Here is a 13,789-nt window from a genome sequence, read left to right as displayed (position 1 = left end):
CCGCCTCCTCCGGGAGGCTGATCTTGTGTCTTGAGATCTCAATCTGCGCAGGCGCCGCCTCCGGGAAGCGGATCTCAATTTGCGCAGGCGCCGCCTCCGGGAGGCGAATCTCAATCCGCGCACGCGCCGCCTCCGGGAAGCAGATCTCGTCTCCTGGAATCCCAGTCTGCGCACGTGCTGCCTCCAGGAAGCAGATCTAGTCTCCTGGAATCCCAGTCTGCGCATGCGCCGCCTCCAGGAGGCAGATCTCGTCTCCTGGGATCCCAATCTGCACATGCTTCTCGTCCGGTAGGCAGATCTCGTCTCCTGTGATCCCAGTCTGCACTCGTGCCGCTTCCGGGAGGCAGATCTCGTCTCCTGAGATCTTAATCTGCGCACATGCTGCCGCCTCCTCCGGGAGGCAGATCTTGTGTCTTGAGATCTCAATCCGCGCACGCGCCGCCTCCGGGAAGCAGATCTCGTCTCTTGGAATCCCAGTCTGCGCACGTGCCGCCTCCAGGAAGCAGATCTCGTCTCCTGGGATCCCAATCTGCACATGCTTCTCCTCCGAGAGGCAGATCTCGTCTCTTGGGATCCCAGGCTGCGCACGTGCCGCCTCTGGGAGGCAGATCTCGAACTGCGCATGCGCCGCCTCCGGTAGGCAGATCTCGTCTCCTGGGATCCCAATCTGCACATGCTTCTCCTCCGGGAGGCAGATCTCGTCTCCTGGAATCCCAGTCTGCGCACGTGCTGCCTCCGGGAAGCAGATCTCGTCTCCTGGGATCCCAATCTGCACATGCCTCTCGTCCGGGAGGCAGATCTCGTCTCCTGGGACCCCAGGCTGCGCACTTGCCGCCTTCGGGAGGCAGATCTCGTCTCCTGGGATCCCAATCTGTACATGCTTCGCCTCCGGGAGGCAGATCTCGTCTCCTGGGATCCCAATCTGCACATGCTTCTCCTCCGGGAGGCAGATCTCTTCTCCTGAGATCTCAATCTGCGCACGTGCCGCCTCCGGGAAATCATTGGGAAAGGCATCTCCGCTCACTGGTGCTGACCTTTTATGATAGCCCAGGGCCTGCTGCATCTCCCTATTCCTGCCGCCACCCTGAAGCAGCTCCCCTGCCTCCTGTGACCCGGCTCCACCACTGCCCCCCCCCCCTCATAAGCTACTATTAAAACTTACTAAAAGACGTGCTACCATTTTATTTTTTTAAAAATATAATAATTTTTCACCCCAAAATTTGGGGGTGCGTCTTATAGTCTGCAAAATCCGGTATATCGGTATATAAAATAGTCATCGTTGCCTAGGAAAGATGACGGCGGTAAGGAGCAGATTCGCCAGGCTCTGGTCCAGCTCCTGTGTCTTGTGAAATATTTTTTTTTACTCTGCTTTAAGTATATAATATTCATATTCAATGTTCGGTCCTCCACGGCAGCCATTTTTTACGTGATGACATGAAATGCGTCGTGCCAAGTCATCGCCGGGGCCAAGGATGCCAGCTGTCAGAGGACCAGGGCTCTAGGCCTGTTTAGGTAGTGGTAAGGAGGCTTAATCGTGGCAATCAGATGCCTCCTGCTAGTTACATCAGGTGGCAGTGCCACCTACGCAATCACTTGACCTAGTACAACATCAAAGCCCTTGATGCTTGCTACTACGTCCGGGTGTGACAAGGGGTTTTTCAGGACTGCTAAATTGTTGGCCCATCCTTAATTGTGACTATCAGTACTGCCACCAATCACCTGATTAAAGGAAGTGGCTCGAGAACTGTAGTATCGGTAGTGGCCATACCTGGTACTGCAGCTCGAGTCAATGGGCAATCGCTTATGCCATTGGCATGTATGTGCCACTATTATATATATATATATATATATGTATGTATGTATGTGTATCTATATATATATATAATTGTCTTATCCTGTCTGTCTGTGTGTCTATCTGTCCAGGAAATCCCGCGTCGCTCATTGGTCCGGCAGCGGCCAATCAGCGCCCCGGGATTTCAGAAAAAAGATGGCGGCCGTTAGCGGCTCATCTGCGGGACGGAGCTCAGCGGCGTTGCAGCCGGTACCAGCAGAAGGACCCCGACCGCCGGACCCATTTGCGGGACAGAGATGCAGCCGGGAGATGAGCGGCGCAAGGTGCTCATGTCCCGGCCGGTAGCAGCGGAAGGACCGCCGGCGTCGCTGACATCCATGCGGAAGGGAGGACCGGGGAGCGGCGCTGCGGGTCGGGATACTTCTGCTGCGAGCGCCCGCTCATGTCCCGGGTTCTCGCAGCGGAAGTAGCCGCACAGGGTCTTCGGACCCGACCAATCACTGATCTTAGCGCAAAAGTTAAATACCGCTGTGCTGATTGGTCGCGGACGCTGCCCGCGACCAATCACCGATTTGGGCGCCAAATTTAAATATCGGCCGCGACCAATCAGCGCAGTAGTGGTTAACTTTAGCCGCAAGATCAGTGATTGGTCGCAGGCCAAGACCGCGACCAATCAACGATTTGTGCGGCACATTTAAATAGTGGCCGCGACCAATTGGATGTCAGCTCCGCTCCCCGGTCCTCCCTTCACACCCTAGCCGCTGATGTCCCCACAGTATCCGCATGGTGTTACAAAGATCCGGACATTTGTGTTAAAAATCGCTGATTGGTCGCTGGCGATGCCCGCGACCAATCACCGATTTGGGCGCCAAATTTAAATATCGGCCGCGACCAATCACCGATCTTGGCTCCACATTTAAACACCGCTGTACTGATTGGTCGCGGCCGTTATTTAAATGTTGCTCCCAAATCAGTGATTGGTCGCGGGCAGCGGCCGCGACCAATCAGCAGAGTGGTGTTTAACTTTAGCGCCAAGATCACTGATTGGTCGTGTGCGGAGAGCGCGACCAATCAGCGAATCGTATTGGTGGGGAGCGGAATCGTATTAGTGAGGACCGGGGAGCGCCGCTGCCTGTGCGGATACTTCCACTGCGAGAACCCGGGACATGAGCGACTGCTCGCAGCAGAAGTATCCGGACCCGCAGCGCCGCTCCCCGGTCCTTGACACCCTAGCCGCTGATGTCCCCACAGTATCCGCATGGTGTTACAAAGGTCCGGACATTTGTGTTAAAAATCGCTGATTGGTCGCTGGCGTTGCCCGCGACCAATCACCAATTTGGGCGCCAAATTTAAATATCGGCCGCGACCAATCAGCACAGCGGTGTTTAAATCTGGAGCCAAGATCGGTGATTGGTCGCGTCCGATATTTAAATTTGTAGCCCAAATTGGTGATTGGTCGCGGGCAGCCGGCGGCCTCAACCAATCAGCGATTTTGGCGCCAAATTTAAACACCGCTCTGCTGATTGGTCGCGGCCGGCGACCAATCAGCGATTTTGGTGCCAAATTTAAACCCCGCTCTGTATCGCTCTGCTGATTGTCCGCGGCCGCCGACCGCGACCAATCAGCAGTATTGGCGCCAAATTTAAACACCGCTCTGCTGATTGGTCGCGGTTGCCTAACGCGACCAATCAGCGATTTTGGTGCCAAGTTTTAACACGCTCTCCAGTCCTCACTAACACGGTTCGCAGATTGGTCGCGGCCGCCGCCCGCGACCAATCGCCGATATTGCCGCCAAATTTAAACACCGCTTTACTGATTGGTCGCGTTAGGCAACCGCGACCAATCAGCGATTTGGGCGCCAAATTTAAACGCCGCTCTGCTAATTGCGCCCCGGTCGGCCGCATACCTATTCTAGAATACCTGATGCGTTAGAATCGGGCCACCATCTAGTATATATATATATATATGTATGTATGTGTATATATTCTATTATATTTTTAGCAGAAATGACTTGGTTCTTGTAGTTGCCACATACTCGCACGTTTCAGTCCTGATACAACGCAGCCCTCCTTATAACGGCAGGGGGGGGATCAGTTACGCAGAGGAGCTTGTAAATGACTTGCATATGGGGAAAGGATATTAAAAATGACTTTCTATCTCGGTGACATTCCTTGCAGTGACCTCTGCGTAGATGTCTCGCCCGCGCCGTGAGAGGACTTAAATACTTTTTTTTGCCATCTGGGAGTACCCAGCCATTTTTCATCCCATCTGTACGTTGATTATTAAGCACAATTGAGCACATGCTCCGACGTCGATCCCCCGCACTCCTCTCCAGTCATGTGCACTTCCATTTGGTAAGAGAGTCAATTGGAAGCACGACCCGCTCCATAATTCACATTTAATAGCTTTTGTGTCTTCGTCCCATATGCTTAACTCCCGACAAATCCAGCCGAATGTGCAATTACGCCTCTGCTTTTATTTATTTTTTTTCTGGACAAGTAAAATAAATTCTTGTAAGTAGTAGAGTGTTTTCATTAGCGCCTTAAGTACAGAACCACTGTCTGAGGATGAGCGTACATGGTGATAACAGACCAGGAGTGAGGAGAATTTATTATATCCATGTCATGTTAAAGTTGAAAGAACAGCGCCACCCTTGCCCATTGGTGATCTCTGGTATTGCAGTTCATCCTTGTTTAAAAGAGACTGAACTGAAATACCGGGCACATCCCATACATGAGTGGTGGACAAAAGAAAGTTGTTTTTTTTTCTAGGACTGGACACCTTTTTTTTCTTTCCTTTCTTTTTTTTTTTTTTTAAAAGCGTACACCCCGCAAACGATGGTGTGTATGGCACAGACCCCTTTTTTGATGGAATTTTGCTAGGATATGCCATCACTTTAAATTGGTAGCGACACCAGTCAGTCCTGAGAATCCAGGGGACGCATGGTTGGTTCTCCCCACATGGCCCTTCCAACCATACTGCTGTGCAGGGAGCTGCAGCTGCTCTCCTGGAGATGTGCTGCCACCCCTCTCCTCCATATCTGTGCTGGGAAAGACTGTAAAAAAGCTATAGGGCTGAATCAACGTTGTGGCCCCTTCATTCTCAATATCGGGGGGGGGGGGGGGGGGTGCAAAAGGTAGGACCCAGCATGCATATCAGAAGGTGGAGGTGAGCTGTAACATCACCTATTGTGAATGGTGGATCCTGTGTCATCTACTGTATATAGTGGTGTTATCAGTCATTGTACAGGATGAGGAGGAGGTGAGCTGTGACATCACCTATTGTGAATGGTGGATCCTGTGCTATCTACTGTATATAGCGGAGTTATCAGTCATTGTACAGGATGAGGAGGAGGTGAGCTGTGACATCACCTATTGTGAATGGTGGATCCTGTGCTATCTACTGTATATAGTGGTGTTATCAGTCATTGTACAGGATGAGGAGGAGGTGAGCTGTGATATCACCTATTGTGAATGGTGGATCCTGTGCTATCTACTGTATATAGCGGAGTTATCAGTCGTTGTACAAGAGGAGGAGGTGAGCTGTGACATCACCTATTGTGAATGGTGGATCCTGTGTCATCTACTGTATATAGTAGTGTTATCAGTCATTGTACAGGATGAGGAGGAGGTGAGCTGTGATATCACCTATTGTGAATGGTGGATCCTGTGCTATCTACTGTATATAGCGGAGTTATCAGTCGTTGTACAAGAGGAGGAGGTGAGCTGTGACATCACCTATTGTGAATGGTGGATCCTGTGTCATCTACTGTATATAGTGGTGTTATCAGTCATTGTACAGGATGAGGAGGAGGTGAGCTGTGATATCACCTATTGTGAATGGTGGATCCTGTGCTATCTACTGTATATAGCGGAGTTATCAGTCGTTGTACAAGAGGAGGAGGTGAGCTGTGACATCACCTATTGTGAATGGTGGATCCTGTCATCTACTGTATATAGAGGTGTTATCAGGCATTGTACAGGAGGAGGAGGAGGTGAGCTGTGACATCACCTATTGTGAATGGTGGATCCTGTCATCTACTGTATATAGAGGTGTTATCAGGCATTGTACAGGAGGAGGAGGAGGTGAGCTGTGACATCACCTATTGTGAATGGTGGATCCTGTCATCTACTGTATATAGAGGTGTTATCAGGCATTGTACAGGAGGAGGAGGAGGTGAGCTGTGACATCCCCTATTGTGAATGGTGGATCCTGTGTTATATACTGTATATAGAGGTATTATCAGTCATTGTACAGGAGGAGGTGGTGAGCTGGGACATCTCCTATTGTGAATGGTGGATCCTGTGTCATCTACTGTATATAGTGGTGTTATCAGTCGTTGTACAAGAGGAGGAGGTAAGCTGTGACATCACCTATTGTGAATGGTGGATCCTGAGTTATCTACTGTATATAGAGGTGTTATCAGTCATTGTACAGGAGGAGGAGGTGAGCTGTGACATCACCTATTGTGAATAATGGATCCTGAGTTATCTACTGTATATAGAGGTGTTATCCAGCTTTGTGATCCTGTCTGTCATGAGAATGCTGAAAAGTCTTCTGTACTGAGCTCAAAGTGTGAGACGATATAAGGTGTATTGGAAAGTGCAAGGCTTCAGATATATTTTTTATTGATAGTAATATGGAAAATTTAAACATAAACGCCTGACTTAAATATGTTGTTTTCTCCTGACACGTTCCCTTTAGCTCCCATAACTTAGGGGGTTTGTATAATACTAGCACCTTGGTGAAAAGGATATTTGGGAAGATTGTTGACATCATTCTGCACACAATCAGCGTTGCAAAGAACATTTCTCAGTGATTCTGATTGGCTGAGAGGAGTTGTCTGATTTCAGTTGGCGCGTTATCACCTTCATTGCCCCTCCCCTATGTCCTTTTCAGCTGGATGCCAGGCATAGAAAACTGTCCATAAAGCTCTCATCTGGGAGCTCCAAAGTGGAAGCTGTTAGTGCCAACCCTTGAAGCCTTTATCTGACGTTCTCCCATCTCATATGGGGGAATTAATGGTGGAAGTAAAAAAAAGTGACAACTTCTTCTTTCTGTTGTAATATTGAGAAGCGTTGCCTAATATTCCACCTAACTTTTACTGTTCCCGTTATGATTCGTAGCTCCAGATTCTCTTTTACCTAATGAATAGCTGGTTGATGGTAATTTTTTCTCTATCTGTGGTCCCAAGTGAATGGTTTGGTGTTTGGTCCAATTTCAGGGTTCACTTTGTGAATGTGTAGGTGTCGGACGCACTTCACTGCTTCATTATAACTCGGGCCCTTCATTCTCCGTCACTTCTGCAAACATTAGTCTGGAGAACAGAAGGCATAGCGGTGACATGGAGGTTAGTCCTGGAGTTATGGTGGTCTGCCTGCACTACCAGGTCATGTGAATGTCAAGAGCAAGGGCCCGTAGGCCCCTAGTAATAACCCCCTACTAAATGACATGGCAGCAAGCAGCCAAATGACCATGTAACCCCTGCCTGTATGAGAGAGATAACATATCCATAGATGCCTGTCTGACCCCGGACCTGGCGACACAGCCCCTGGTGATACCAGTTATGTCGCCAAGAAGGGCATCAGATCTAAGCCCATCACATATAAGTGTAGATTATAGGAGCTCCTAATATCATGCATAGAAACGGAGAAGTGTCACACAGGGGAAGACCCCAAGTTTGGAGTGACTGACATCAGAGAGCAATAGAATACACTGAAGTGTAGAGTGAACTCGCTTCATAAAGTTTTTATTTAGCATTCATGGACAGATGAGTCCAAATGTGTACTTTTTGCTAAATTTTGGCTATGTTTCCTGATTTTCTTAATAGGATAGTCTGCTGTTGCCATCAATTTATATTATATCATTTTTTTAAATATATATTTAATGTGACAAAAATGTATGTGTATATATGTATGTAGAGTGCTGTGCAAGTTAATTGGGACAAAGCATTTTTTAAGTAAAATCGTAAGTTGGTTACCAGTCAGTGATTAAACCATTTTTAACTGCTTTGAACAGGTGTGAGTGTACAACCGTGAGTAACTAAATGTGGTTTGATTGGTTTTAGTCAGAAAATAGCAGCTAGCCGCCCCCTCAGCTTCAGTTGAGAGCTTGTTTCTGTGAGGAGTAGTTTAGTGTACTTTTTTCTCTGTGTGATTCGTGCCTGTAAAAATGGATGTTACTCCACGGAAGAGGTCTAGAATTATTACTCTTAATGAACATACAAGTCTGACTGTAAGAGAAATCTCTTCCACCGTTGGTATTGGAAAATCTACCGTTTCAAGAATAATTCGCAGACACAATGAAACAGGATCGTTTTCTCCATAACGAAAAGGGAAATGTGGAAGAAAAAGGAAAATGACACCAAGAACTGATAAAACACTTATCAGAAATAGTAAAAATAATGCAAGAAAAACAAGTAAAGACCTCCAAAGAGACTTTGTTCGCTGCAGGTATTGATATTAGCAATTAGACTGTACTTCTGGAAGTTGGTCGGAGGGCAACAAAGCCAGTAAATAAACAACTTCTGACATCTCCAATGAAGGCAAACCAACTCGCATGGGCAAAAAAATATAAATCTTGGACAACTAGCCAGTGGAAAAAGGTAATTTTCAGTGATGAAACCCATCTTTTTGTTCAAGGGTACAGAGCAAGTGTTGTTAGAAGAAGCAAAAATGAACCATTACGAGCTGATCATATTCAACAAACTGTGGTTTTTTTTTACAGCTGATGGTACAGGGAGCTTTTATATATATAATTGTCTTATCCTGTCTGTCTGTCCAGGAAATCCCGTGTTGCTGATTGGTCCGGCCGCGGCCAATTAACGACGTGGGATTTCAGAAAAAGATGGCGGCCGTTAGCGGCTCATCTGCGGGACGGAGGTCAGCTTCGATGCAGCGGGGAGATGAGCGCCGCCGGTCGGGATGCTTCTGCTGCGAGTAGCCGCTCATCTCCCGGCTTCTCGCAGCGGAAGTAGCCGCACAAGCAGCGCCGCTCCCCGGTCCTCACGAATACAACGCTGATTGGTTGCGGTCGACGCCCGCGACCAATCAGCGATATGGGCGGAAAATTTAAACGCCGCTCTGCTGATTGGTCGCGGTGGCCGGCCGCAACCAATCAGCATTATTGGGGCCAAATTTAAACCCCGCTCTGCTGATTGGTCGCCGGCTGCCAGCCGACCGCAACCAATCAGCGAGATTGGCGCCAAATTTAAACAACGCCCTGCTGATTGGTCGCGGTCGCCGGCCGCAACCAATCAGCATTATTGGGACAAAATTGAAACACCGCTCTGCTGATTGGTCGCACCCGCCAGCTGCGACCAATCAGCGATATTGGCGCCAAATTTAAACACCATTTTGCTGAGCGGTCGCGACTAATCAGCGATTTTATCGCCAAATTTAAACACGCTCTCCAGTCCTCACTAACACGGTTCGCTGATTGGTCGCGGCCGCCACCCGTGACCAATCACCGACATCGCCGCAAAATTTAAACACCGTTTTGCTGATTGGTCGTGGCCAGCAACCGCAACCAATCAGCGATTTTGGCGGCAAATTTAAACAGCGCTCTGCTGATTGCGCCCGGTCGGCCGCATACATATTCTAGAATACCCGATGCGTTAGAATTGGGCCACCATCTAGTATTTAATGTTGATGGTATGATGAATTCGTCCAAATACATAGTCGTTTTAAAACGTTTTATTGTGCCATTCATGTGTAAATTTGAAGGGACATTCCAACAAGATTTGGCTCCATGCCACAATTCCAAGTGTGTGAAGAAATTCCTGGAAGAAAATAAAGTAAAAGTGCTGGACTGGCCTGGCAATTCACCAGACTTAAATCCTATAGAAAATTTGTGGAGCATTGTGAAGAGACGTCTTGGCAAAATGGACTGTACAACCAAAGAACGCATGATAAACCGTGCCATACAAGTGTGGTTCCATGATGAAGAATTTATACAAAAACTTGGTAGAATCAATGCCAAAACGCACTGAAAATCTCATCTCTGCTAAAGGAGGACATATTTCTTACTAAAATTAGTATGTAGCAGTGCATTATAACATTTTATTATTAAATATTCAAAAATGTGTTTTTTTTGCTTTGTCCCAATTAATTTGCACAGCACTGTATATATATGTATATGTGTGTATAATATATATTTTTTAGATAAATATATATTGAAATAAATGTATATATTTTTTTTATATATAGTTAGATTAAATATACAGGCAAAATATATTTTTTTAATATAGCTATTACAATTATATTATATCATATATATATATATATATATATATATATATATATATATATATATATATATATATATATATATATATATATATATATATATATATACATACATATAAAAATATAGATATATTTAGAATTATTTTTTTTTATATTTCACTTTACTGCTTGTTTTTGGTGCTAAAAATAATCTTTGCTATTTGAGTTACATTATATTGTAAATTTTGCTTTTACAGGCTGTGTTTCCCTGAACATTGAACTTTCATGTGGTCATAAATCAGTTGAGAGGAGTCCAGAAAAAGACAGATAAAGAGTTCCAGTCTCTTTCAACCTGAATGAGCTTACTGACAGATTCTTAATTAACTCGTTCCGCATCCAGGAATGGATAGCGTGTCACTGTTAGAGGCTATAGTAGCTGAATGGTGTAACATTTTTAATGACACCCAAGTACAAATATTTTTATTTTTAGTCCCAAATGCAGTCATTTAAGTAAAAAAAAAAAAATATATATATTTATTTTTTTTTTTTATCGAAGGTGGGCAGTAGAGATGCATTTCTATTTTCTATATCAGTACGACACTTCTCACCCACAGACTTCCTTACTTAAAAAATATGGGGGGGGGGGGGGACCCTGCTGTCCCCACCAGTAGAGGGAGCAATCTGTATACTACGTGCACACCAGTAAATCCTAATTCATTGTAGTACATCCATTAGAACTGCCGGTGTCACTGTTTCTAGGCTATGGTCTATTGCAGTAGTAGAGATCAGCTGTCATTTGGCACAATCTGCATTATATCATCATTTTCCACCATTTATACCATAGTGCATTAATGAAGGAATTAGTGCAGCTCCTGTGTACAGATGGATGGGGCTCAATGGCCCAAGCAGAGGCCTATTCAGATCTGTAAAGTGTCGTCATGTATCCAGAGCCAGATATAATCATGTATATATCATCTCATTTCTACCCTTGGCGCACACGGGGTTACAGATCACTAATGCATCCAGCGGTGGCAGCTTCAGAAATGACTACTTTCCACCTTTCTCTCTCTCCCCTCTCTCCAGTCCCTGCTGCTGCTGGCGTACCTCATACGGAACGGATCGGAGCGGGTCGTCACCAGCGCCAGGGAGCACATTTATGACTTGCGATCCTTAGAAAATTACCACTTTGTAGGTGAGTATTAGCCAAGAAGAGGAGGGGAAAAAAAAAGCAAATTAAAGCAGTTGTCGGACTTGTCACTCACCCGAACGTCTTCACAGGCTGCAGAGGCCTAATTGGGCCCGAGCGGCTGCAGGCTGTGTGAAGAACACATTCCAAGACACCGGGCCCTAGAGTATTAATTAGCGAGGAGAAGAACTTTTTCGCCGAGAGGAGAAACCTAATAACACAAGCAGCACAACACGAGCGGCCCGGGTTTATATTAAAATATGCACCAGAGGCTGGTCCCCTGTGGCGGCAGGAAGAAAAGGGAGCGCTTTAATTATACAGCGGGAAAAAGGTCGGCCCTCCACCAACACGAGCGCGGCTGTTTGAAGATGGGTTTATTTGAGCCCGCCATCCCTCTAGCCTGCGCCAAATAATATTTACAGTGCAAAGGAAAAGCCAGGGTGTGTTTTGAATGCATTAAAAAAAAAAATAAATAAACTAATAATAAGGGGTGGGGGGATCTAGCGGCAGACAGTGTATTATTCAACGCTGGCTCTTTCACAGCCAGGTTATCTGCAATTAGGGGAAGCTGACGCACGCCGTGTGTTGTCTGCCCAGTAAAACGTGTTAATTTGCTCGAAATTGGCTCTTTGTGGGTGCTCTTTAATGCGGACAGGAGCAAAGTTGTAGTAATGAGGAAGTTGTGAAATATTTAATATATATGTATTTTTTCCTTTTTTTTTTTTTTTTTTTTTTTCCTGGCAGCAGTTTTAACTCTTTAAGAGCTTTGGTATAACACTATGCAAAGCCTATGTAAAGGCTTTGTCTAAGGGTACAATTTAGTAATCACAATCAAATTGATGGGGAATAACACTCCACCGATCAGTTGTGATCATCAGGTCACATGGCCCTATGGAGTACAAATAGGCACAGCGCCATATATTATGTAGTGGCCTTCTCGGGTACTGCAGCTCCACATTTGCTTAATAAGACCGAGAATGGCTACTACATGGGATGCAGAGTAGCAAACTGATACTGATGGCTGAATCTATGGGTAGGTCATGAATACCGTAGTCCTGGACCAACCCCTTTAATACAGAAAGTTTGATGACTAATAGTAATTTTAAGGGATGTTCCCATCTAGGGCTTGGATTACCAATTCTGAATGGTGAAATATTGATAATGCTGAGGCCCGTTGGGATCAGCTGTAATGTGCAGCGCCACCTCAGGGGAAATTAAGTATTACACGTTGACTGGCAACATCAGTGGTCTTGTCGTTGGACTGTAAGGAGGTCACGGATCCTGATACCGGGCATACAGACCTTGCGGGGGTCCACACCACCAAACACATAACGTCCTCGTAAATAATCTAGTGAAGCCAGAAGAGAGAAACTCCCAAGTGTTCGCAGCTCCTCAATAGACATCCCTAATGTGTTTATTATTCACACCCTAGATGAAAACGGAAAAGACCAGGGGATCAACATCAGGCAAAAGGTAAAAGAAATGGTGGAGTTTGTCCAGGACGACGACCGCCTCCGAGAGGAGAGGAAGAAAGCCAAGAAGAACAAGGACAAATACGTTGGGGTGTCTTCAGAAAGTGCCGGGGGGTTCAGATACAGTGAGTACCGTACGTGTGCTGCACAAATGGCAATGGCAGTGGGAATCACAGTGATTATAGCTTGGCATTGTGCGGGCATACTGCAATGAAAGCGCGCCAACTTTCCCCCTTTTTTGGATTAATCTACATTTTTTCTCAAAGTCAGTTAAATGCTAATTTCTTTATGTACCGAAAAATGACACCTGAAAACTGACCTGTTAGGGCTCATTCAGACGCCAGTGTTTTTTTGGGGCTTTTTTTTGTACAAAACGGTCCAAGTTTCATCAGCGTTTGGTCAGAGTTTTATAATTTTTTTTCGGATGATAAAAAGAAAAAAAAAATGATGTAGGTTCCTCAATCTTCTCTTATCAAACAGTTCTTGAAAAATGGAGAGCACATGGGAGGCATCCCCATGCCCTGTCTTACTGGTTTCACAGACCCATAGACTTGCATTGGCGAGTTTGATCCAACACAACATTTAATACCGAAAAAAAAATTAGACATGTGAACTGCCCGTAGACATTCATAGGTTCATGAAAAACACAGAGCTCGTACGCGAGAACTGACGTCTGAATGAGCCCTTAAACAAAAGCCGAAAGCAGCTGTATGGCTGTATATTTACCAGGTCTCCACTTCTTGGCATTGCCACATTCCCCCCCACCCGAGTCATTTTTTATAATGCTCGTAAAGAGGATAAATGAGTAGATACCCAAGTGTAGTAAAGCAGCGGCTAGTGTTCCAGGGTCGTCTGTCCAATGAGGGGGATTACTATAAAGTCCTTAGGGAAAGAGGGTAAACGACCACAGAACGTACATAGCCACCAGACTCATTCAATGATGCAAACGGCCAATCGGAATAAATCTTCAGATTTCAGTGATTTTATTAAAGGGGTATTCCCATCTCCAAGATCCTATCCTAATATGTAGTAATAATATATGCAAATTCTTCCAAATAGAAATGTAGTATAGTTCTTCTGATTTGCTATGTCTCTTTCCTAATGTGCAGGGCAT

At 45.8% G+C, this 13,789-nt stretch overlaps 1 protein-coding gene across 2 annotated transcripts in view; it reads left to right on the top strand.

Moving 5' to 3' along the window:
- CLINT1 (clathrin interactor 1) overlaps positions 1 to 13,789 on the top strand; it is a 93,815-nt gene that overhangs the window by 51,416 nt on the left and 28,610 nt on the right. For both annotated transcript variants that reach the window (XM_073649875.1, XM_073649876.1), the window contains 2 exons: positions 11,101 to 11,209; positions 12,636 to 12,800. In XM_073649875.1, the coding sequence (XP_073505976.1) occupies positions 11,101 to 11,209; positions 12,636 to 12,800 (274 nt within the window). The remainder of the gene's footprint in view (positions 1 to 11,100; positions 11,210 to 12,635; positions 12,801 to 13,789) is intronic.

The sequence above is a fragment of the Phyllobates terribilis genome, unplaced genomic scaffold (genome assembly GCF_046119375.1).
Source record: "Phyllobates terribilis strain yellow unplaced genomic scaffold, ASM4611937v1 Scaffold_10__3_contigs__length_209671492, whole genome shotgun sequence".
NCBI lineage: Eukaryota > Metazoa > Chordata > Amphibia > Anura > Dendrobatidae > Phyllobates > Phyllobates terribilis.
Note: the sequence above shows the minus strand (reverse complement) of the source record. Positions and strands in the feature narration are given on the sequence as shown.